At 39.3% G+C, this 23,589-nt stretch overlaps 1 protein-coding gene across 1 annotated transcript in view; it reads right to left on the bottom strand.

The window, feature by feature from the left end:
- USP12 (ubiquitin specific peptidase 12) overlaps positions 1-23,589 on the bottom strand; it is a 100,311-nt gene that overhangs the window by 35,483 nt on the left and 41,239 nt on the right. Inside the window, exon 2 of the mRNA XM_037800091.1 lies at positions 9,615-9,695. Coding sequence (XP_037656019.1) covers positions 9,615-9,695 — 81 coding nt within the window. The remainder of the gene's footprint in view (positions 1-9,614; positions 9,696-23,589) is intronic.

The following is a 23,589-nucleotide window of genomic DNA, read 5'->3' as shown; positions in this document are numbered from 1 at the left end:
AGATTTTAAGTGTAAGTGGAAAGAGATAAAATAATATAAAACAGAAGAGTAAAAGTCTTGTAAACATAAACTGGAATTACAAATACCAGTATAAATGCATGCTTTTCAAAATCTTAAAATGTGTGTGTGCACGCACACATGTATTTTCAAGTTCTGTCCACTGAAAAGGCCTGGTAGCAATGAGTTTACTTTGTACCAAAACTGTGATCTCTAAATACCTTTCCCCTCCAAAAGGAACTAGGATGCCTTGGAGATAGAGCTGATTAAAACTTCAGGACAGGAGGAGGCAAGATGGCGGCATAGAGAGGAGTGGAATTTAGTTAGTCCCCTGGAGCAACTAATGAACAACCAACAACTACTAGTAAATAATTTGGAATAACTGCTGGCAGACAACCATGACTGTCCACACATCGTACACCAACCTGGATTGGGAGGAATGCATGAGATCGCAGCATCGAATCTCTAAGTAAAAGCTGTGGAACCGTGCCGGGAGCCCCCTTCCCCCATGGCAGGCTGAGCTGCAAAACATGCTGTGGTAGAAATCGGTACTCTGAGCAAGAGAATGTAGCTCAGCTCAGCTCCAACTGGGGTTTTAATTAACAAATGTGGACTGCTGAATATAAGCTACAAACCCCCAATGAGCAGACAGAGGTTTTTAGTGACAACTGACCTTAAAGAACTAGAGGACTCATCTGTCCTGGGAGGGGGAGCCCAGAAGACCAGGTGTTACCTCTGGCCAACAAGTTAAACTGGGGGGCCATGGCCTGGCTCTAAAAGGGGGCTTTCTGTCCCTTTTTCTCTCAACCTGAGGGGTTCAGTGGAGGGAGCCTCAGCCATTTTCAGTTTTTTTTTAATTTTTTAATTTTAATAAAATGGTGAGGACTGGAGTTTCTCAGGAGGGGGGAGTTAGAGAATGAAAAAAGATTGGCAAAATATTGATAATTATTGAAGCTAGCTGTTGGGTTTATGGGGATTCATTCTACCTACCTCTCCATTCCAGTTTTTAAAGGGAGGGGAGAAGGTATTAAGTCTTTGAGGTAAATTTTATCATCATAGAGTAATATTCATAGCAAATACAGGCTCTAACCAGTATGAATTCAGAGGAAAGATGGAGATTAGGCACACCCAGTAATTCAGGAAGTCAAAAAGATTAAAAAAGCACTTAGTCAACACCTGCTACATTCAAACTCCCAATTTCCATGATATGTTTCTTTCTCTCCCACAGAGACTAAATAAATAAGCCCTTCCTTATCCCCCCTACCCCCAAGATTTTCCTGTATTATTAAAATCCCACATAAAGGCAGGAGTAAAATAGATTTTTTTGAAGAAACTTTTGAGAGTAAAGCATTCACAGTTGAGGACATAAGACTCAGTAAGAATGTAAGACTTTTCACATTCAGATTGCTAGCTAATTACAGCCAAGAACTGATTTAATAAATACAGAAGCTTTAACGTTTTCCAGAGAAATCCTAAAAGTGTGCGACAAAAATATATTAGTATTAGTATATAACTATGAATATAATTCATTGATGCCTCCCCAGGGATTAAGGACATCTGCAGTAGATTCTACAAAGCTACTAAGATTAAATTACCAATTATCCAGAATAAATTAGTCTGCAAAATACTAGCATTTGTCACACAGTCAAATGACCCTAATGACCAAGAAACTCTGGCTGTCAAATGAAGAGAAAATATGATCTCCGTAATTCAGACATTTTTTTTTTTTAAGAATAAGCAACTGGGGAATCTAACAACTTTCATGGAGTAGGTGGATAAGAACAAAAGACATCAGCTCATATTGTATTAGAAATATTTATAATAATAAGGTTTGGTCTACTGTAAAAAAACACAAGAATCAAACAGGATATAGGCTAAGAAACTAGAGGGAGCCCATACTGCACACTGAATACTGGGAATCAGCCCTAGCATCCTGCCAGCATGACTTGCTCAGCCTCTGGATGTAAAGCAATAAGGTAACACTATCATCAATTCTTTGCGGCCTTCTATTATAGTCCTCTTCTACTTAACTTAATCAACCCCATTAAAGAAAACTTAAAAGGTTGAAACTGCTATTATTTCTCCAGAATAAGCTAATTTTCAATCTTATTAATACCTTTGAAACTTTTCTTTAATTTCCTTGATTTTCAGTATTAATTTTCATTCAAGTTCCTAAAACCTAAAAATAATCCTTCAAGAGACAGCTATCATGAAAAAATTTATCTGGGATGATTTCCTCCAACCCTTACTTCTGAATACTCAATTTCTAAAAAAGACTGCTTTAGGGTTGGTTCTGAAAATCACAGGTATGGCCAGGTTTAAAATCAGGGGAAATAAATTTTAAAACATGCCACCTTTCTCAAGGTCTGATCACTGATTTTCCAATTGCTTAGAGAACACAAAGGCCCACCCTTGCTTTTCAATTGCTTTCTCTAATGTCTTTTTCTCTACATCTTAACAAATGCACCCTCAGAAATAATTTTTATCAAATTCCCATCAATAAGATCATTTTGAACACACATCCTTAATATATGCACATTTATAAATAATATATCTAATATTATATACAGTAAAGTAGTAAAGGATGCAATTAAGATGAAATAAACATTTAACTTTTGTCTTATTACATAAACATTTGTTTACCCTAAAAATTATCAATGAGACTGAATGTTTTTTGTAAATCAGGGATTATAGATTTTAATAGTTATCTGGTTATTTAGGTTTATGTTATTTAGAACTTGGTTTTAAAACCTATCAAAGCTGAAAAAGGTATCTTCACAAAGACAAGAAGGGTCAAGTAGAGAAGAACCTCACAGACAGCCTTTATTTTCTAAATCATGATATTAAATTTTCTATCCTACCTAGTAAACTGAATTCATTTAGTAAATGCCCACCGTGAGAGCAACGAGGCAAAGTAATTGATTACGCACACAGAAACCACACTGCCTAAATTCAAGTCTGGCTCTGCCACGTATTAGCAACCTGACCTTGGGAAATTGCTAAAACACTGTTTCCTCATCTGTAAAATGGGTAATAATGGTACATACCCTCAGTGAATTTTGTGAGAAATGAATAAATAATCTCAATAATTCATAATCCTAAATAAAGCACTTAGAACAGTTCCTGGCACTCCATCATTACATAGCTCTTCTCAAAACCTTTTAAAGCCATTTGTCCACTTTAGAGAATCATATTAATTGAAAGTAGATCATATAATCTCTAAAATCTACATTTAAATCAGAACAGATTGCAACAGCAGAAATGAGTAAGAGAGGGACATACAGTGAGCTCTTTGGCTTTATGGAGCTTCTCCCTTCCTTCAAGATTCCTTGGACCTGGAAGGAACATGCCACAGTATCATACATGGATAGAGTGAGGGTGCTAGTATCATCCATATATTAAGCATTAGTAAGGTTTAATCAAGCTTCTATTTTTAGATAACAATACAGAAATTCAGTATTTTCTTCCCATACCCCTAATGAATCATGTTACACAGCCCATCTGGGACCACAGGTTTTTAGTGCAACTCCTCCAGCTTGTGCTCCCCTGTGCTCCACTGCTATGGACGGACAGGTGCTGGTGCCTGAATTATGAACACCCCTCTGGGGGAATGACCTCACCCCCACCAGTTTCTGTTTTGGTACCCATGTTTTATAACAGCATACCCGCACGTCCCTACCGCTACCCTCACTACAGCAGACTGGACCAGAAGGAGAGCAGCGACTCCAAAAGCAGTCCTTCCACAGTTTAGTGGACAACCTCACTCCACCTTACCCTCTGTCCCACGCTTCCCCATGAGAACTGACACTCCTACAGGGAGCTCGCTAAGGCTGTCAATCGCAGGATCTTTCACAGGCCATGCTACTGGGTGGGCGTCTGATCCAATCTAGCCAGAGTACCTAACTCCCACCAGACTCGAGCAGGGCCAGAGTTCTTTTGCCACGTTTGATATGGATGTTCTCTGGGATCTGTGACTATGTAAACCTAAAGCAGGCTATGGCCATCAGGCGGAAAGAAACTAGTTGAGAGTGAAAACAATGCAAAAGAAAACAGAACCAAGACATTTGCCTAATCAACTTGATAAGCCCCAAAGGGAAAGACAGTTTCATTTTCATTCCTCTCTCTCCTCCTTAATGGTCCCTGCTCCTTGGATCCAGAAATCCAACTAACGTCTACTAACAATTCAGGTTAAAGCTTCCAAAGGCTCCTTTGTGAATTCTAAATGGTTTCTGAACCACCAGGCCATACTGACATTTCTCCTCTCTGAGGTCCAAAAATATCAGAAATATTCATGCATCTATAGAAGATAAATCAAGAAGACATCTCCATTCTACAAATTATACAAATTATTGTGACACACACAGGAGTTCTCATTAGTTAAGAGAAAACTGCTATGAAAGCTATTATTTGGAGAACATTCTTACAAGATAAAAATATCTGTGATGGAAAATAATGGAAAATAGGTTGTCACTAACAATGTTGAGACCAACCACTCTCTTGAATTTTCTGCTAGGTTAATTTTTCTTCTCATAAATTAAGGTTTTAACTGCCCAAATACCTGTACATTTCCCAAAGGCAAGTGTGATTGCAATGTGATCCTATCACTCATCACAGAAAAGGATAAAATCAGTTCTAATGGGAACTCTTTCAGTATACTCTTTTTGTAAAAGCAATTAAAATGAACCTGGAAATGCATACTTAGCTAAGAAAAGAGTGAGGAAAAGAAAATACATGTGAACCTCATTTTAACAAAATCCAGCTGTTAGGAAAAATTAACCACAGTTTTCTTAGAGCACCCCATGTTAAAGTGTTGCTTACAACCTTAACCCTAACTACTTGATGGACAGGTATCGGGAAAAGGAAAAAAGTTAAAGGGTTGACCCCTGAAATAACTAGGCCACCACACTCACCTTAATTTTTAAGGGGCACTCATGGGTAGCGTGATATTCTACAGATAAAAGAGGGAAGGGAGCAAGAGAGAATTAAAGAGTGATGCTAATTTAAGAGCTGAAAAACAGGATATATAGGCAAGGATGAAAAGTACAGAGCACAATTTCAAGGTAGTCTGAAAGTATAAACCCCAGAAAAGTTCATCACCTAGCAGTTCTGCTGCATCTACTCTCATCAATTCATTTCTGAGTGTAATTCCAGGTGTTCACCAACTTTTATAGCTGGGGCCTGGGCTACCTTAGTGACCTCTGCTTCTCTGTCTTAATAACTAGGCACAGAGATTAGAAACTATATTTCTACTCATCAAATGTATCTCTCAGTGGGATAGAGACAAAGCTGCTTCTGATGGTCTTTTACTATCTTTTCACCCTCCTGCTTATCTCCATTTTAGTTACTCTCAGTTACTGAGCTTCAGGAAGCACAAATTCCACTTTTTGAATTCAGACTGATCCTAGGGGAGTAATAAAAGTGATACACTCTTCAAGTTGGTTTAGCCAGAGAAACCAACTTGAAAGTTGAAATCACTGCCCTCCCCCCTACGTGGGATCAGACACCCAGGGAAGTGAATCTCCCTGGCAACGTGGAATATGACTCCCGGGGAGGAATGTAGAACCGGCATCGTGGGATGGAGAACATCTTCTTGACCAAAAGGGGGATGTGAAAGGAAATGAAATAAGCTTCAGTGGCAGAGAGATTCCAAAACGAGCCGAGAGATCACTCTGGTGGGCACTCTTACGCACACTTTAGACAACCTTTTTTAGGTTCTAAAGAGTTGGGGTAGCTGGTGGTGGATACCTGAAACTGTTAGGCTGCAGCCCAGAACCCATGAATCTCGAGGACAGTTGTATAAAAATGTAGCTTATGAGGGGTGGCAGTGGGATTGGGAAGGCCATGAGGACCAAACTCCACTTTGTCTAGTTTATGGATGGATGTGTAGAAAAGTAGGGGAAGGAAACAAACAGACAAAGGTACCCAGTGTTCTTTTTTACTTCAATTGCTCTTTTTCACTCTGGTTATTATTCTTGTTATTTTGGTGTGTGTGCTAATGAAGGTGTCAGGGATTGATTTGGGTGATGAATGTACGGCTATGTGGTGGTACTGTAAACAATCGAAAGTACAATTTGTTTTGTATGACTGCGTGGTATGTGAATATATCTCAATAAAATGATGATAAAAAAAAAAAATAAAGCACATTGGCCATAAAAAAAAAAAAAAAAAGTGATACACTCTTAGAAACCCTTTTATTACACAACTAACACTAGTATTTTGATCCTGATACATTAAATGAAAAGCAACATAGTAGGAAAAAAAAATCATTATAGAGTTTTAGAACTTATTTTGTATGATTTTGATCTAGGATGTTATCTTAGCTGTTCTGAGGCTATCTGCAAAAAAGATTACAGTCAGAGACAAAATGAAAAAGCTGAAATATTTATACTGGACAAGGTTAAAAGCAAAACAGGCTTTAATATAAAAAATACTATTGTTCTGAAGAAAATAGATTCTCCTGGGACACTACCACAAAGCCTGAAACACTGAGGATGGGCACGGCGGCTTTCCTGCATTAGCTCTGAGGGTGTGGAAGTCACAGGGAAGTGGCAGCAGGAATGGAGAAACGGGTTTTGCCATCCCCAGAGTTTTGATGAGGCCTTTGATCATTAGACAACTCTGTATGTGAGCGTGAGCATTTCGGAAATTAGAAGACAAGACTTCTCGTTAAACATGGGAGATCAAATACAGTCATTTAACTCTACTCCCCCGTGAAGCCCCAGTAGAAGAACAGTAAAAAGTAAAACCTCGAAAGGTTGCAGAGTGTGACAAAGACAAGTACGAACTAGACAGGCCAGCAAGTTCACAGAAGACAGAGGCCCATGGGAAAAGGGTAACTGAATTAGCAAAGTAGAAAAAAGCAGAAGACCAAGGGCCTGCAAGGGAGAGGCCAATGAGAAACAAGCCAATTAACCTCCTGAAAGCTAAGGAACCAGGGAAAGGGAAGGAGAAAGTCCAGCAACAAATTAACCGAGGCAATCAACCTTTCTTCTCAGCCCTGCACAAGACTGCGGGCTCAGTCTCCACAGCAATGGAGCAGGAGGGACTCTGGATTCAAGGACCCCTGGGTACAGCAGACAGCAGTTCAGTGGGAACAGGAAACGGATTAAACAAACTCTGAATTAAGCCACTTCCAGGCAGAGAACCAGAGGGGTCCTCTCTGCAGAAAATAAATACCCCACCCCCACCTCCGAAAAGGCATCCAGCTATTGAAACAGGAGGGGGGGGCGGGGAGCTTTTTTTTTTTTTAAGCCAGTTGGGTGAGGGCACTTGTCACTCTACAGTGGAAACCATGGCTGACAATTTCCACCTATACTACACAGCCTCCAATCAGTTTTTTTACATCTCACTTTAATGTGTAAATGAAATGTGACAAAAGCCTACAACAGGAAAGAATGAGTTTAAAAAGAGAAAAAAATGAACTCAAGTCTCAGAAACAATCAAATAAGCGTAAGAAAACCTCAGCAACAACAAAAACTCTAAATATACTCAGACAACAGAATCAACACCTTCATGAAACAAGATTAAAAAATAAAAGCAACATTTTTAGAAACAAAAAGTGCAGAGTTGGACAAAAAAAAAGTCTAAAGAATAGTCTAAATTGTAAAACAAAAAAGCAGATGATCAAAAATGGGAGAAAAATATTAAAATTAGAGAAGTGGCCTAAGTGTTTCAATATCTAACTAATAAGATAGCCAAAAAGACAGAACAGACAAATTGCACCGACAGGCAGGAATACAGTATCTGAAATTCTCTAGAACTGAGGAATATGCATCTCCAGTCTGAATGGGCCTGTAAAGCACCCAACACAGGAACAGAGGGGAAGCCACCTCTACTCATTCATCATGAAATTTCAGAACATTATAGCTAGCTAAAGAGAAAACCCTAAAAGCCCCAGAAATTTAAATTAAAATTTAAAAAGTCACATACAGAAGTTCAAGAATCAGCATTGCATCGGATTTCTCAACAGGGACAACAGAAGCCAAAAGACAACAGAGGAATACTTTAAAAACTCTGCAGGTACTTTAACCTAGAATCTGTATCTAGCTATAACAATAACCAAAACATTTTTAGATACCCAAGATCTCAAAATTTATTTCCTAAACATACTTCCCAAAGAAGCTACTACAGGATATGCTCCACGAAGCAAGGGACAAAACCAAGAAAGAAGAGGGATCCAGAAAACAAAGAGAAGGGAAGGCAGTTCCCGGGGCAGAGGAGAGGAGAATGCCCGCCTGGGGGGCGCAGCAGTTTGGGGGGCACAGCAGCTTGGCGTCCACGCGGTCCAGAGGGAGGCGGGGGGCTGCAGGGTGGGGCAGACTTATCTGCTGGTATGACTCAATGGAAACTGGTATTGGGAAGTTTTTAAAATTCTATAGAAGACTTTGGGGAGGTTAAAGGGAAATTAAGGGCACGGAAAAATAAAACAATGACTAGTTTCAGGCAAAAAAAGGAGAAAGGAAATGTAATCATAATGTAACCTGGCTCAACTGGGAATCATATTTACAGAGTTACAAAAATAAAAACACTGATACAACTAAAAATTATATATAAGCATACTGGGAGAATGGGGGAAAGTAAAGTTGGACTGTGGAGGATGGTAGGAGGAGGGAGGAAATTTTCTTATCTATCATAACTGGTAGACAATAGAGTAATAAAAATAGCAGCATATGCATTCTATTTAAAATGTGAGGGTAAATTCCAGGGGAAAAAAAATAGCAAGAAGTGATGAGTGCTTCCTTTTGAGGAAGTACAGAACAGGGCAGGGGATGCTGATCCTTTGTCATAAGCTTTATGGTGTGCACACAAACAATTCCCAAGGCAACAGAAACATAAAAATCACTTGAACAGCTTCATCAAATCATATTAGAAATCCATCTCATACATCATGTTTACATACTGGTATTTACTGATGCACAAGTTTGATCAATATAACTTACCACGTTACCTGTATTATCAACATACATGTTTTAAAACACTCGCCAGGGATCCACCTACCAGAATACAACAGTAAAAATCTAAGCCACCATAACAATTATTTAACAAAGATTTGCAGTATTTTCTGTTAATTCAGAAAAAAGTTGTCAGTTAAAAATTCTAAACAAAGTTCTTCCAAAGTGCTAATAACACCTAATTACTAGGACTAAGCTTACCTCCATGGGAGTGGAAAGGTATTTTTGCCCTTTGTTTTGTACTTCCATATCTCTGGACCCTGGTCCAATGCCATAAGTTCACTGCCAAATGCCATCCAGACACAGAGGTATCTCCATGGCTATGTTATGTACATAGATTTGGACCTCTTATATTCAGACATTTAAATAATTCTCATGAGAATCAAGAGATCATCTGGTCTAGTCTATACGAAATTTGGGTTGTGACATATGTTTGACACTACAGGAAAAATCAGGCTAAGTCAGGAACTGTTCGATCTCGAAGACTCTTAAGACTTTAGGCAACTGTATTTTCTTTCCATTAGTTTAAAATTCCAAATCAAGTTTCTTAAGCATTATTCCTGATACAAATGAACAATTTTTCTTTAATAAATAAGAAAATGTATTTGTCATTTTCCAAGCTACTTCCAACCATAATTATGAAGGCAAAAGATCTTGGATACTTACATTGACTAATCCAAAATAGTGCTCATTGACTGGAAACTGTTCTGGACCAATCTCTTTCTCTAATGCCGAGGCATTGGCGCCCTATAAAATTAAAAACAAAAATCTTAGTATTTATGGTATTTCCATAATGTCACAAGTATATAGGCAAAATTATAAGGGTACTTCTGGCAATTTAAAAAATTATCTATGTTCCTCATAACTAAATAACATTATTGAAAGAAAATAAAGAATAAAGATTTAATGACTTTAATTTAGAGAAACTTTCTCATGGAACAAAAAACTGGAACAAGGATTATATTCATAACTTTTTTCTAAGTTCTATTTCTGTATTTTTCTAAGTAATGAATTAATGCCCCTGTATCATGTACTGCTATTGGGAACCATTTAGGAAAGCTGAAACTTTGTAAAATTAAATATGCTTATATTTAATAGCCTAGCAATTCTTCTGAAGCGTATGACTGAGAGTCTCACACAGAATTAAATGGTGACAAGAATGTGTACTGCAGCACTGTTTATGAAGGCAGAGCTGGCAGCAATCTAGGTGGTCCATTACTGGAGGAACAGGTACGTAAAAACGACAGAATACTAAGCAGCCGAGTCAGAATCAATGAACTAGATTTACATATGGAAATATGGATACTCAAAAAATACCCAAATGTCACTTTGAAAAGCTACATATAAGACAAGACACACAGTCCACCCCTCTGTTATACTGTTCATATGGTTAACATCACACCTGAGGTCCTCCTTTTAGCTGAATTCCTTGAACTGGGAAGCCCAGCATGTCATTAAGACATGCCTCCTCACACTAGCTTCCTGACAAGTCAAGACCAAAAATAAGTTCAATTAAAGATACCTGATGAGCTGATGATTAAATTCCACCAAAACAATACATATCCTCTCACATCCTCCAACCAACCAGGACTTGTATATATACATGATATTGCCTTTATTTTTTTTTTAATTTAAGAATTACTTTTAGGTTATATGTAAAATCTTGATACAATCGCTAGTTTAGAGATATAATTTATTTCTGAGTATGGATATCAATTAATTATTTTCATCTAATGGACTACCAACAAGAAATTCAGTTATTACAGCAACTGTCTGATTAGTGAGAATGTTGCAAGCCCCACTTCCCATCCATGGTAGCTCAAGTACCCTGTCCCCAAATTTCCTCATATGTTGAAAAAACCAATAGCCCAGATTTTTAACACCTACTGTAAAAATTCAAACAGATTCTGGTTTATTCAAAATGGTATAACCCCCCCACACACACACACACCCAAAAAAAGAAGAAAAAAAAGTGCTATTATTCAAAACATAACCTCATACACCTGTCTTTGTCTATGTGGAATACTAAAATACCACCACATACACTTTAAGAAAGGCATTCCTGGCCCGTAGGGGGAACTAAGGACAGACTGACACGTGAACGTCATCTTCCCGGTGTCCTAGCCAATCGTAACATGACACACACCCTGTGCTCCACCCTCCTGGGTGCCTTTCTTCCCCATATAGACCACATGCTTTCCTGCACTGACTTAAAAAGCCCTTCCCCCCTCTTTGCCTTGCCCTCTTGGTAATTCTGATCATGGCTCAAGTTATTAGCCTCTCTGTGCATCAGTTTCCTAACTGTAAAAGGGAAGTGTCACCAACTACCTCATAGGGCGACTCCAAGAATTAACTGAGTTTTAACTTTTGTAAGGCATCTGGTGTTGCCTGGCACCTAAGCAAGTGTCCCATAAATGCTGGTTCTTTTCTCCTTCCTTCCAATCACCAGAAGAAAAAACCACTCTCAAGGGAGTCTAAGTCAACCAACAAATTCCAAGCAGCACAATTCAACAGTTTGAGGGATTATGGTTACGGATGTACTGAAGGTGGCAGATCAAAACAGAAGGAGATAATGGAATTCACTTGATATAGTTCTAAACTAAGGCCTGGCACAGTAACCTATCCTTACTATGTGAATGATGCTAACAGCAGACTCAGCAAATGCAGAATGAACATTCCTATGGCACAAATTCAAGGTCTGCTGCTGAAATAATCAGAGTACACTGCTATCTCCAGCCTGATGATAATTAAAAAGGCAAAAGACTATACTAAGGCAGAGGAGGGGCAAGATGGCGGCATAGAGAGGAGTGGAAGCTAAGTAGTCCCCCTGGAAAAACTACAAAAAACCAGAAACAACTAGTAAATAATCCAGAATAACTGCGGGGGGACAGACGAGACCATCCACTCATCATACACCAACCTGAATTGGGAGGAATGCCCGAGAACACAGCATAAAATCTGTAAGTAAAACCTGCAGATCCAAGTTGGGAGACCCCCTCCCCCATAGCCTGAGCGGCAAAGCCTCGTGATGCCAGAGAGAAGCTCTCTCCCAGCAAGCGAATATAGCTCAGCTGAGCTCCAACTGGGGTTTTAAGTAGCGAGTGTGAACTGCTCACTACAGGTACGCATCCCCAAAAAACAGACAGAGGCTTTGGGTGACGACTGACCTTGGAGAGCCGGAGGGTCGCCTTGGACTGGGTCTGAAGGGGACTATCTGTTTCTTTTCGGCTCAGTGGAGAAAACCCCAGTCATTTTCAGTTTCCAGGGCTGTGAAGCGGAGAAGGGTGGAGACAGCACAAGCAGAGAGGGAGACCACTGAAATGTTAATGACCTCCCCCTAGGGGGTCTATCTTCTCCAAGAGGAAAGGGGTGGGGCCCTTTCCATTCAGAACCAGACCCCAGAGCCTGGGGGAACACGGCCATACCTCCTCACACCAGGCAAGAATTATAGGCTAACAGGCGTCACCTGCTGCGCAGAAAAGCACAGTGACCCGAGGCATCAAAGGGTGGAGCAATTTTCTAAGACACACCCACAGGGAAACCAGATACTGAATATTTCTTCCCTCTGGGACCTGAGCCTGTTCTGGTCTGGGAAAACCTGATTTGGATAACCAAGGAAACCATGCCTAGACAACAGAAAATTACAACCTACACTAAGAAAAACAAAGTTATGGCCCAGTCAAAGGAACAAACATACACTTCAACTGAGATACAGGAATTTAAACAACTAATGCTAAATCAATTCAAAAAGTTTAGAGAAGATATTGTAAAAGAGATAGAGGCTGTAAAGGAAGCACTGGGCATGTATATGACAGAAATCAAAAGTTCAAAAAACAACTAGTAGAATCTATGGAAGTGAAAGGCACAACACAAGAGATGAAAGACACAATGGAAACATACAACAGCAGATCTCAAGAGGCAGAAGAAAACACTCAGGAACTGGAGAACAAAACACCTGAAAGCCTACACGCAAAGGAGCAGATGGAGAAAAGAATGAAAAAATATGAGCAACGTCTCCGGAAACTCAAGGATGAAACAAAGTACAATAATGTACATATCACTGGTGTCCCAGAAGGAGAAGAGAAGGGAAAGGGGGCAGAAGCAATAATAGAGGAAATAATTAATGAAAATTTCCCATCTCTTATGAAAGACGTAAAATTACAGATCCAAGAAGCGCAGCGTACTCCAAACAGAAGAGATATGAATAGGCCTACACCAAGACACTTAATAATCAGATTATCAAATGTCAAAGACAAAGAGAGAATCCTGAAAGCAGCAAGAGAAAAGCAATCCATTACATACAAAGGAAGCTTAATAAGACTATGTGCGGATCTCTCAGCAAAAACCATGGAGGCAAGAAGGAAGTGGTGTGATATATTTAAGATACTGAATGAGAAAAACCGCCAACCAAGAACCCTACATCCAGCAAAGCTGTCCTTCAAATATGAGGGAGAGCTCAAAATATTTTCTGACAAACAGACAATGAGAGACTTTGTGAACAAGACACCTGCCCTACAAGAAATACTAAAGGGAGCACTACAGAGTGATAGGAGAAGACAGGAGTACGTGGTTTGGAACACAATGTTGGGAGAAGGTAACACAGCAATGTAAGTACACTGAACAAAGATAACTGTGAATACGGTTGAGAGAGGAAGGTGGGCACATGTGAGACACCAGAAGAAAGGAGGAAAGATAAAGACTGGGACTGTGTAACTTGGTGAAATCTAGTGTGTTCAACAATTGTGATAAAATGTACAAATATGTTCTTTTACGAGGGAGAACAAGCAAATGTCAACTTTGCAAGGTGTTAGAAATGGGAGGCATTGGGGGAGGGATGCAATCAACAAACTAGAGACTGTAAATAACAGAATCATTGTATTATGCCTCCTTTAATGTAACAAAGGCAATATACCAAGGTAAATGCAGATAAGAGGGGGGGATAGGGGAGGCATGTTAGACACTTGACATTGGTGGTGTTGTCTGACTCTTTACCCTACTTTGATTTAAGGTTATTTTTCCTTTTGCTGCTTCCTAGCTGTCTTTTTTTTTCCTCTTTCTTTTGCCTCTCTACCTTCTTTGACTCTCCCTCCTGCCTTGTGGAAGAAATGTAGATGCTCTTATAGAGATAATGGTGAAGGTGGTGAACACATAAATGTATGACCATGCAGAAAACCATCGATTATTTACTTGGGATGGAATGTATGGTGAGTGAACAAAACCATATTAAAAAAAATGGGTTGATGACAAAACCTCGAGGGCTATATACTGAGTGAAATAAGCCAGACACATTAGGACAATTATTGCAGGGTCCCACTGATAGGAACTAATTATAATATGTAAACTCATAGACATGAAACATAAGGTACCAAGATATAGGACGAGGCTTAAGAATGGGGAGTGGTTGCTTAGTATGAGCAGAATGTTCAATTAGGATGAACTTAAATGTTTGGAAATGAACAGGGGTGTCGGTAGCAAGATGTGAGAATAACTAACAGCGCCGAATGGTGTGTGAATGAGGTGGAAAGGGGAAGCTCAGAGTCATATATGTCACCAGAAGGAAAGTTGGAGGTCAAAGGATGGGAATGTATAAAACTGAATCCTATGGTGGGCAATGTCCATGATCAACTGTACAAATACTAGAAATCGCTTCCATGAACCAGAACAAATGTATGACAATACAATTAGACGTTAATAATACAGGGACATATAGGGAAGAACTATATACCTATTACAAACTATATACTACAGTCAGTAGTATTTCAACATTTTTTCATAAACAGTAACAAATGTACTATATCAATACTAAGAGTCAACAATTGAGGGGGGTTGGTTAGGGACAGGGGAGGATTAGAGTTTCCCTTTTTTTTCTTTTTTTCATCTTTCACTTCATTTCTTGTCCAGAGTAATGAAAAGTTTCTAAAAATTGAACAAAAATTAAGTGTGATAGATGCACAGCTGTATGAGGGTACCCAGGGGCAAGTGATTGTACACTTTGGATCTTTGGATAATTGTATGGTATCTGAACAATCTCAATAAAAATGAAAAACAAACAAACAAAAAACATGCAGCATATCAAAAAAATGTATTAGCAAAAAATTAAAGTGAAAAAAAAAAAAGACTATACTAAGTAATCCAGTTTCTGATGAGGAATGATTTTTTAATTTTAAAATATTTTCAACACTGGAGTTAGATATAACTTGTGAAACAAACGACCAAACCAAAAATCTGCTGTAAATTTTTTAATATCTTTAGGAGAGTTCTCAAACATAGATATCTCATGAAGATTTTGTTGAATGCTGCCAAATTCTGCCATGTCATATAACGGGGAATCAAACACCCAAAGATTTAAACTGAGCCTAGAATAATTCAACATTCAATAATAATGGCTCAACTATTTTCCACCTTCACACATTCGAGAAAGATGAACCTACCAATTAACAATGCCTTATGAAATCAGTGATTCTTTACTACAGTAAAGGGTAGGAATGGGAGCACAACCGTTAAGGGTTTCTGCTGTAGCACTTTCATAGGTATGAGGTTTTTTTTTTTTTTGGTCTGAGTGATAGGCACAGATGGAAGATCTTTTTTTTTTCCTGGCTCTACTGTCACTATTTTCTTAACTTAGGAAAAGATTATTTTAGCCTCAAGTATCTGTTACTGTAGAATTCATCACGAAGAAACAATTAGATCCCCATGACTATCCTGATAAAAACAACCAAAGGGTGGATGAAATTTAAAATTAAAAAAGGAAAAAATGAAACACTACCAAGCTGGTGAGAAAATAAGGAATCTGCAGAAGCCAAAAAGCAAAGTGACGGGGAATCCTGGGAGATAAGCAAACCCCAAAGACAGATTTCACACTGAGGGATACTATCTGCCAAGCCCTCAGGGCCTTTAGAGTCTCTTCTGACAGCTGAGTGGGGTCTGAAAGTGTAGGGTCCAACATGAGATCTCAGCATGAAGCCAGCATTTCCTTCAGTGTGAGGGGAAACAAGAAACAATCCTGTTCTGACTTAATTTTGGCACTAGGTAGAAGGAGAAAATGAGTAACATCCAAAAACTCATACCCACAAATTGGCCCTCATGAAGGCCTGTGACCAAATTCACACATGCTACATGATCTTTAAAAAAAAAAAAAAAAAATCTCCAGCAGATAATTTAGTTCAAAGAGATCCTGAGTTGACAGTGCCCTCCCATACCCCAAAACTGTCAGAAAAACAAAATTCACTCTAAAGAAGACAAATTCAATACAACCTACAAAAAGTTCCCACAAATAAAATTTCAAGAGATATGCGTTCACAATCAAAAATCACAAAACACACAGGCAAACAAAGCACCATGAATAAAAGCCAGCAGAGAGGCGGGGCAAGATGGCAGACTGGTGAGCTGTATGTTTTAGTTACTCCTCCAGGAAAGTAGGTAGAAAGCCAGGAACTGCGTGGACTGGACACCACAGAGCAATCTGACTTTGGGCATACTTCATACAACACTCATGAAAACGTGGAACTGCTGAGATCAGCGAAATCTGTAAGTTTTTGTGGCCAGGGGACCCGCGCCCCTCCCTGCCAGGCTCAGTCCCGTGGGAGGAGGGGCTGTCAGCTCCGGGAAGGAGAAGGGAGAACTGCAGTGGCAGCCCTTATCGGAATCTCATTCTACTGATCCAAACTCCAACCATAGATAGACTGAGACCAGACATCAGAGAATCTGAGAGCAGCCAGCCCAGCAGAGAGGAGACAGGCATAGAGAAAAAAAAAACAACACGAAAAACTCCAAAATAAAAGCGGAGGATTTTTGGAGTTCTGGTGAACATAGAAAGGGGAAGGGCCCTGAGGCGCATATGCAAATCCCGAAGAAAAGCTGATCTCTCTGCCCTGTGGACCTTTCCTTAATGGCCCTGGTTGCTTTGTCTCTTAGCATTTCAATAACCCATTAGATCTCTGAGGAGGGCCCTTTTTTTTTTTTTTTTTTAATCCCTTTTTCTTTTTCTAAAACAATTACTCTAAGAAGCCCAATACAGAAAGCTTCAAAGACTTGCTATTTGGGCAGGTCAAGTCAAGAGCAGAACTAGGAGAGCTCTGAGACAAAACGCAATAATCCAGTGGCTGAGAAAAATCACTAAACACCACAACTTCCCAAGAAAAGGGGGGTGTCCGCTCACAGCCATCATCCTGGTGGACAGGAAACACTCCTGCCCATCGCCAGCCCCATAGCCCCAGACAACCCAGTGTGACGGAAGTGCTTCAAATAACAGGCACACACCACAAAACTGGGCGTGGACATTACCCTTCCCTGCAACCTCAGCTGACTGTCCCAGAGTTGGGAAGGTAGAGCAGTGTGAATTAACAAAGCCCCATTCAGCCATTATTTCAGCAGACTGGGAGCCTCCCTACACAGCCCAGCAGCCCAGAACTGCCCTGGGGGCACTCACCTGTGACATAGCACAGTCATCCCTCAACAGAGGACCCGGGGTGCATGGCCTGGAAGAGGGATCCACTTGCAAGTCTCAGGAGCCATACGCCAATACCAAGGACTTGTGGGTCAGTGCCAGAGACAAACTGTGGCAGGACTGAACTGAAGGATTAGACTATTGCAGCAGCTTTAAAACTCTAGGATCACCAGGGAGATTTGATTGTTAGAGCCACCCCCCCTCCCTGGCTGCCCAGAAACACGCCCCATATACAGGGCGGGCAACACCAACTACACACGCAAGCTTGGTACACCAATTGGACCCCACAAGACTCACTCCCCCACTCACCAAAAAGGCTAAGCAGGGGAGAACTGACTTGTGGAGAACAGGTGGCTCGTGGACGCCACCTGCCAGTTAGTTAGAGAAAGTGTACTCCACGAAGCTGTAGATCTGATAAATTAGAGATAAGGACTTCAATTGGTCTACAAATCCTAAAAGAACCCTATCAAGTTCAGCAAATGCCACGAGGCCAAAAACAACAGAAAATTATAAAGCATATGAAAAAACCAGACAATATGGATAACCCAAGCCCAAGCACCCAAATCAAAAGATCAGAAGAGACACAGCACCTAGAGCAGCTACTCAAAGAACTAAAGATGAACAATGAGACCATAGTACGGGAGACAAAGGAAATCAAGAAGACCCTAGAAGAGCATAAAGAAGACATTGCAAGACTAAATAAAAAAATGGATGATCTTATGGAAATTAAAGAAACTGTTGACCAAATTAAAAAGATTCTGGACACTCATAGTACAAGACTAGAGGAAGCTGAACAACGAATCAGTGACCTCGAAGATGACACAATGGAAAATGAAAGCATAAAAGAAAGAATGGGGAAAAAAATTGAAAAAATCGAAATGGACCTCAGGGATATGATAGATAATATGAAACGTCCAAATATAAGACTCATTGGTGTCCCAGAAGGGGAAGAAAAGGGTAAAGGTCTAGGAAGAGTATTCAAAGAAATTGCTGGGGAAAACTTCCCAAATCTTCTAAACAACATAAATACACAAATCATAAATGCTCAGCGAACCCCAAATAGAATAAATCCAAATAAACCCACTCCGAGACATATTCTGATCACACTGTCAAACACAGAAGAGAAGGAGCAAGTTCTGAAAGCAGCAAGAGAAAAGCAACTCACCACATACAAAGGAAACAGCATAAGACTAAGTAGTGACTACTCAGCAGCCACCATGGAGGCAAGAAGGCAGTGGCACGATATATTTAAAATTCTGAGTGAGAAAAATTTCCAGCCAAGAATACTTTATCCAACAAAGCTCTCCTTCAAATTTGAGGGAGAGCTTAAATTTTTCACAGACAGACAAATGCTGAGAGAATTTGCTAACAAGAGACCTGCCCTACTGGAGATACTAAAGGGAGCCCTACAGACAGAGAAACAAAGAAAGGACAGAGAGACTTGGAGAAAGGTTCAGTACTAAAGAGATTCGGTATGGGTACAATAAAGGATATTAATAGACAGAGGGGAAAAATATGACAAACATAAACCAAAGGATAAGATGGCTGATTCAAGAAATGCCTTCACGGTTATAACGTTGAATGTAAATGGATTAAACTCCCCAATTAAAAGATATAGATTCGCAGAATGGATCAAAAAAAATGAACCATCAATATGTTGCATACAAGAGACTCATCTTAGACACAGGGACACAAAGAAACTGAAAGTGAAAGGATGGAAAAAAATATTTCATGCAAGCTACAGCCAAAAGAAAGCAGGTGTAGCAATATTAATCTCAGATAAAATAGACTTTAAATGCAGGGATGTTTTGAGAGACAAAGAAGGCCACTACATACTAATAAAAGGGGCAATTCAGCAAGAAGAAATAACAATCGTAAATGTCTATGCACCCAATCAAGGTGCCACAAAATACATGAGAGAAACACTGGCAAAACTAAAGGAAGCAATTGATGTTTCCACAATAGTTGTGGGAGACTTCAACACATCACTCTCTCCTATAGATAGATCAACCAGACAGAAGACCAATAAGGAAATTGAAAACCTAAACAATCTGATAAATGAATTAGATTTAACAGACATATACAGGACATTACATCCCAAATCACCAGGATACACATACTTTTCTAGTGCTCATGGAACTTTCTCCAGAATAGATCATATGCTGGGACATAAAACAAGCCTCAATAAATTTAAAAAGATTGAAATTATTCAAAGCACATTCTCTGACCACAATGGAATACAATTAGAAGTCAATAACCATCAGAGACTTAGAAAATTCACAAATACCTGGAGGTTAAACAACACACTCCTAAACAATCAGTGGGTTAAAGAAGAAATAGCAAGAGAAATTGCTGAATATATAGAGACGAATGAAAATGAGAACACAACATACCAAAACCTATGGGATGCAGCAAAAGCAGTGCTAAGGGGGAAATTTATAGCACTAAACGCATATATTAAAAAGGAAGAAAGAGCCAAAATCAAAGAACTAATGGATCAACTGAAGAAGCTAGAAAATGAACAGCAAACCAATCCTAAACCAAGTACAAGAAAAGAAATAACAAGGATTAAAGCAGAAATAAATGACATAGAGAACAAAAAAACAACAGAGAGGATAAATATCACCAAAAGTTGGTTCTTTGAGAAGATCAACAAGATTGACAAGCCCCTAGCTAGACTGACAAAATCAAAAAGAGAGAAGACCCATATAAACAAAATAATGAATGAAAAAGGTGACATAACTGCAGATCCTGAAGAAATTAAAAAAAGTATAAGAGGATACTATGAACAACTGTATGGCAACAAACTGGATAATGTAGAGGAAATGGACAATTTCCTGGAAACATATGAACAACCTAGACTGACCAGAGAAGAAATAGAAGACCTCAACCAACCCATCACAAGCAAAGAGATCCAATCAGTCATCAAAAATCTTCCCACAAATAAATGCCCAGGGCCAGATGGCTTCACAGGGGAATTCTACCAAACTTTCCAGAAAGAACTGACACCAATCTTACTCAAACTCTTTGAAAACATTGAAGAAAATGGAACACTACCTAACTCATTCTATGAAGCTAACATCAATCTAATACCAAAACCAGGCAAAGATGCTACAAAAAAGGAAAACTACTGGCCAATCTCCCTAATGAATATAGATGCAAAAATCCTCAACAAAATACTTGCAAATCGAATCCAAAGACACATTAAAAAAATCATACACCATGACCAAGTGGGGTTTATTCCAGGCATGCAAGGATGGTTCAACATAAGAAAATCAATCAATGTATTACAACACATTAACAAGTCAAAAGGGAAAAATCAATTGATCATCTCAATAGATGCTGAAAAAGCATCTGACAAAATCCAACATCCCTTTTTGATAAAAACACTTCAAAAGGTAGGAATTGAAGGAAACTTCCTCAACCTGATAAAGAGCATATATGAAAAACCCACAGCCAGCATAGTACTCAATGGTGAGAGACTGAAAGCCTTCCCTCCAAGATCAGGAACAAGACAAGGATGCCTGCTATCACCACTGTTATTCACCATTGTGCTGGAAGTGCTAGCCAGGGCAATCCGGCAAGACAAAGAAATAAAAGGCATCCAAATTGGAAAAGAAGAAGTAAAACTGTCATTGTTTGCAGATGATATGATCTTATATCTAGAAAACCCTGAGAAATCGATGATACAGCTACTAGAGCTAATAAACAAATTTAGCAAAGTAGCGGGATACAAGGTTAATGCACATAAGTCAGTAATGTTTCTATATGCTAGAAATGAACAAACTGAAGAGACACTCAAGAAAAAGATACCATTTTCAACAGCAACTAAAAAAATCAAGTACCTAGGAATAAACTTAACCAAAGATGTAAAAGACCTATACAAAGAAAACTACATAACTCTACTAAAAGAAATAGAAGGGGACCTTAAAAGATGGAAAAATATTCCATGTTCATGGATAGGAAGACTAAATGTCATTAAGATGTCAATTCTACCCAAACTCATCTACAGATTCAATGCAATCCCAATCAAAATTCCAACAACCTACTTTGCAGACTTGGAAAAGCTAGTTATCAAATTTATTTGGAAAGGGAAGATGCCTCGAATTGCTAAAGACACTCTAAAAAAGAAAAACGAAATGGGAGGACTTACACTCCCTGACTTTGAAGCTTATTATAAAGCCACAGTTGCCAAAACAGCATGGTACTGGCACAAAGATAGACATATGGATCAATGGAATCGAATTGAGAATTCGGAGATAGACCCTCAGATCTATGGCCGACTGATCTTTGATAAGGCCCCCAAAGTCACTGAACTGAGTCATAATGGTCTTTTCAACAAATGGGGCTGGGAGAGTTGGATATCCATATCCAAAAGAATGAAAGAGGACCCCTACCTCACCCCCTACACAAAAATTAACTCAAAATGGACCAAGGATCTCAATATAAAAGAAAGTACCATAAAACTCCAAGAAGATAATGTAGGAAAACATCTTCAAGACCTTGTATTAGGTGGCCACTTCCTAGACTTTACACCCAAAGCACAAGCAACAAAAGAGAAAATAGATAAATGGGAACTCCTCAAGCTTAGAAGTTTCTGCACCTCAAAGGAATTTCTCAAAAAGGTAAAGAGGCAGCCAACTCAATGGGAAAAAATTTTTGGAAACCATGTATCTGACAAAAGACTGATATCTTGCATATATAAAGAAATCCTACAACTCAATGACAATAGTACAGACAGCCCAATTATAAAATGGGCAAAAGATATGAAAAGACAGTTCTCTGAAGAGGAAATACAAATGGCCAAGAAACACATGAAAAAATGTTCAGCTTCACTAGCTATTAGAGAGATGCAAATTAAGACCACAATGAGATACCATCTAACACCGGTTAGAATGGCTGCCATTAAACAAACAGGAAACTACAAATGCTGGAGGGGATGTGGAGAAATTGGAACTCTTATTCATTGTTGGTGGGACTGTATAATGGTTCAGCCACTCTGGAAGTCAGTCTGGCAGTTCCTTAGAAAACTAGATATAGAGTTACCATTCGATCCAGCAATTGCACTTCTCGGTATATACCCGGAAGATCGGAAAGCAGTGACACGAACAGATATCTGCACACCAATGTTCATAGCAGCATTATTCACAATTGCCAAGAGATGGAAACAACCCAAATGTCCTTCAACAGATGAGTGGATAAATAAAATGTAGTATATACACACGATGGAATACTACGCGGCAGTAAGAAGGAACGATCTCGTGAAACATATGACAACATGGATGAACCTTGAAGACATAATGCTGAGCGAAATAAGCCAGGCACAAAAAGAGAAATATTATATGCTACCACTAATGTGAACTTTGAAAAACGTAAAACAAATGGCTTATAATGTAGAATGTAGGGGAACTAGCAATAGAGAGCAATTAAGGAAGGGGGAACAATAATCCAAGCAGAACAGATAAGCTATTTAACGTTCTGGGGATGCCCAGGAATGACTATGGTCTGTTAATTTCTGATGGACATAGTAGGAGCAAGTTCACAGAAATGTTGCTATATTATGTAACTTTCTTGGGGTAAAGTAGGAACATGTTGGAAGTTAAGCAGTTATCTTAGGTTAGTTGTCTTTTTCTTACTCCCTTGTCATGGTCTCTTTGAAATGTTCTTTTATTGTATGTTTGTTTTCTTTTTAACTTTTTTTTCATACAGTTGATTTAAAAAAGAAGGGAAAGTTTAAAAAAAAAAAGAAAGAAAGAAAGAAAAACAAGGAAAAAAAAAAAGATGTAGTGCCCCCTTGAGGATCCTGTGGAGAATGCAGGGGTATTCGCCTACCCCACCTCCATGGTTGCTAACATGACCACAGACATAGGGGACTGGTGGTTTGATGGGTTGAGCCCTCTACCACAGGTTTTACCCTTGGGAAGACGGTTGCTGCAAAGGAGAGGCTAGGCCTCCCTATGGTTTTGCCTAAGAGCCTCCTCCCGAATGCCTCTTTGTTGCTCAGATGTGGCCCTGTCTCTCTAGCTAAGCCAACTTGAAAGGTGAAATCACTGCCCTCCCCCCTACGTGGGATCAGACACCCAGGGGAGTGAATCTCCCTGGCAACATGGAATATGACTCCCGGGGAGGAATGTAGACCTGGCATCGTGGGACGGAGAACATCTTCTTGACCAAAAGGGGGATGTGAAAGGAAAT

The sequence above is a fragment of the Choloepus didactylus genome, chromosome 12, assembly GCF_015220235.1.
Source record: "Choloepus didactylus isolate mChoDid1 chromosome 12, mChoDid1.pri, whole genome shotgun sequence".
Lineage (NCBI taxonomy): Eukaryota > Metazoa > Chordata > Mammalia > Pilosa > Megalonychidae > Choloepus > Choloepus didactylus.
The sequence above is the reverse complement of the archived record's forward strand: the minus strand, read 5'-3'. Positions and strand labels throughout refer to the sequence as shown.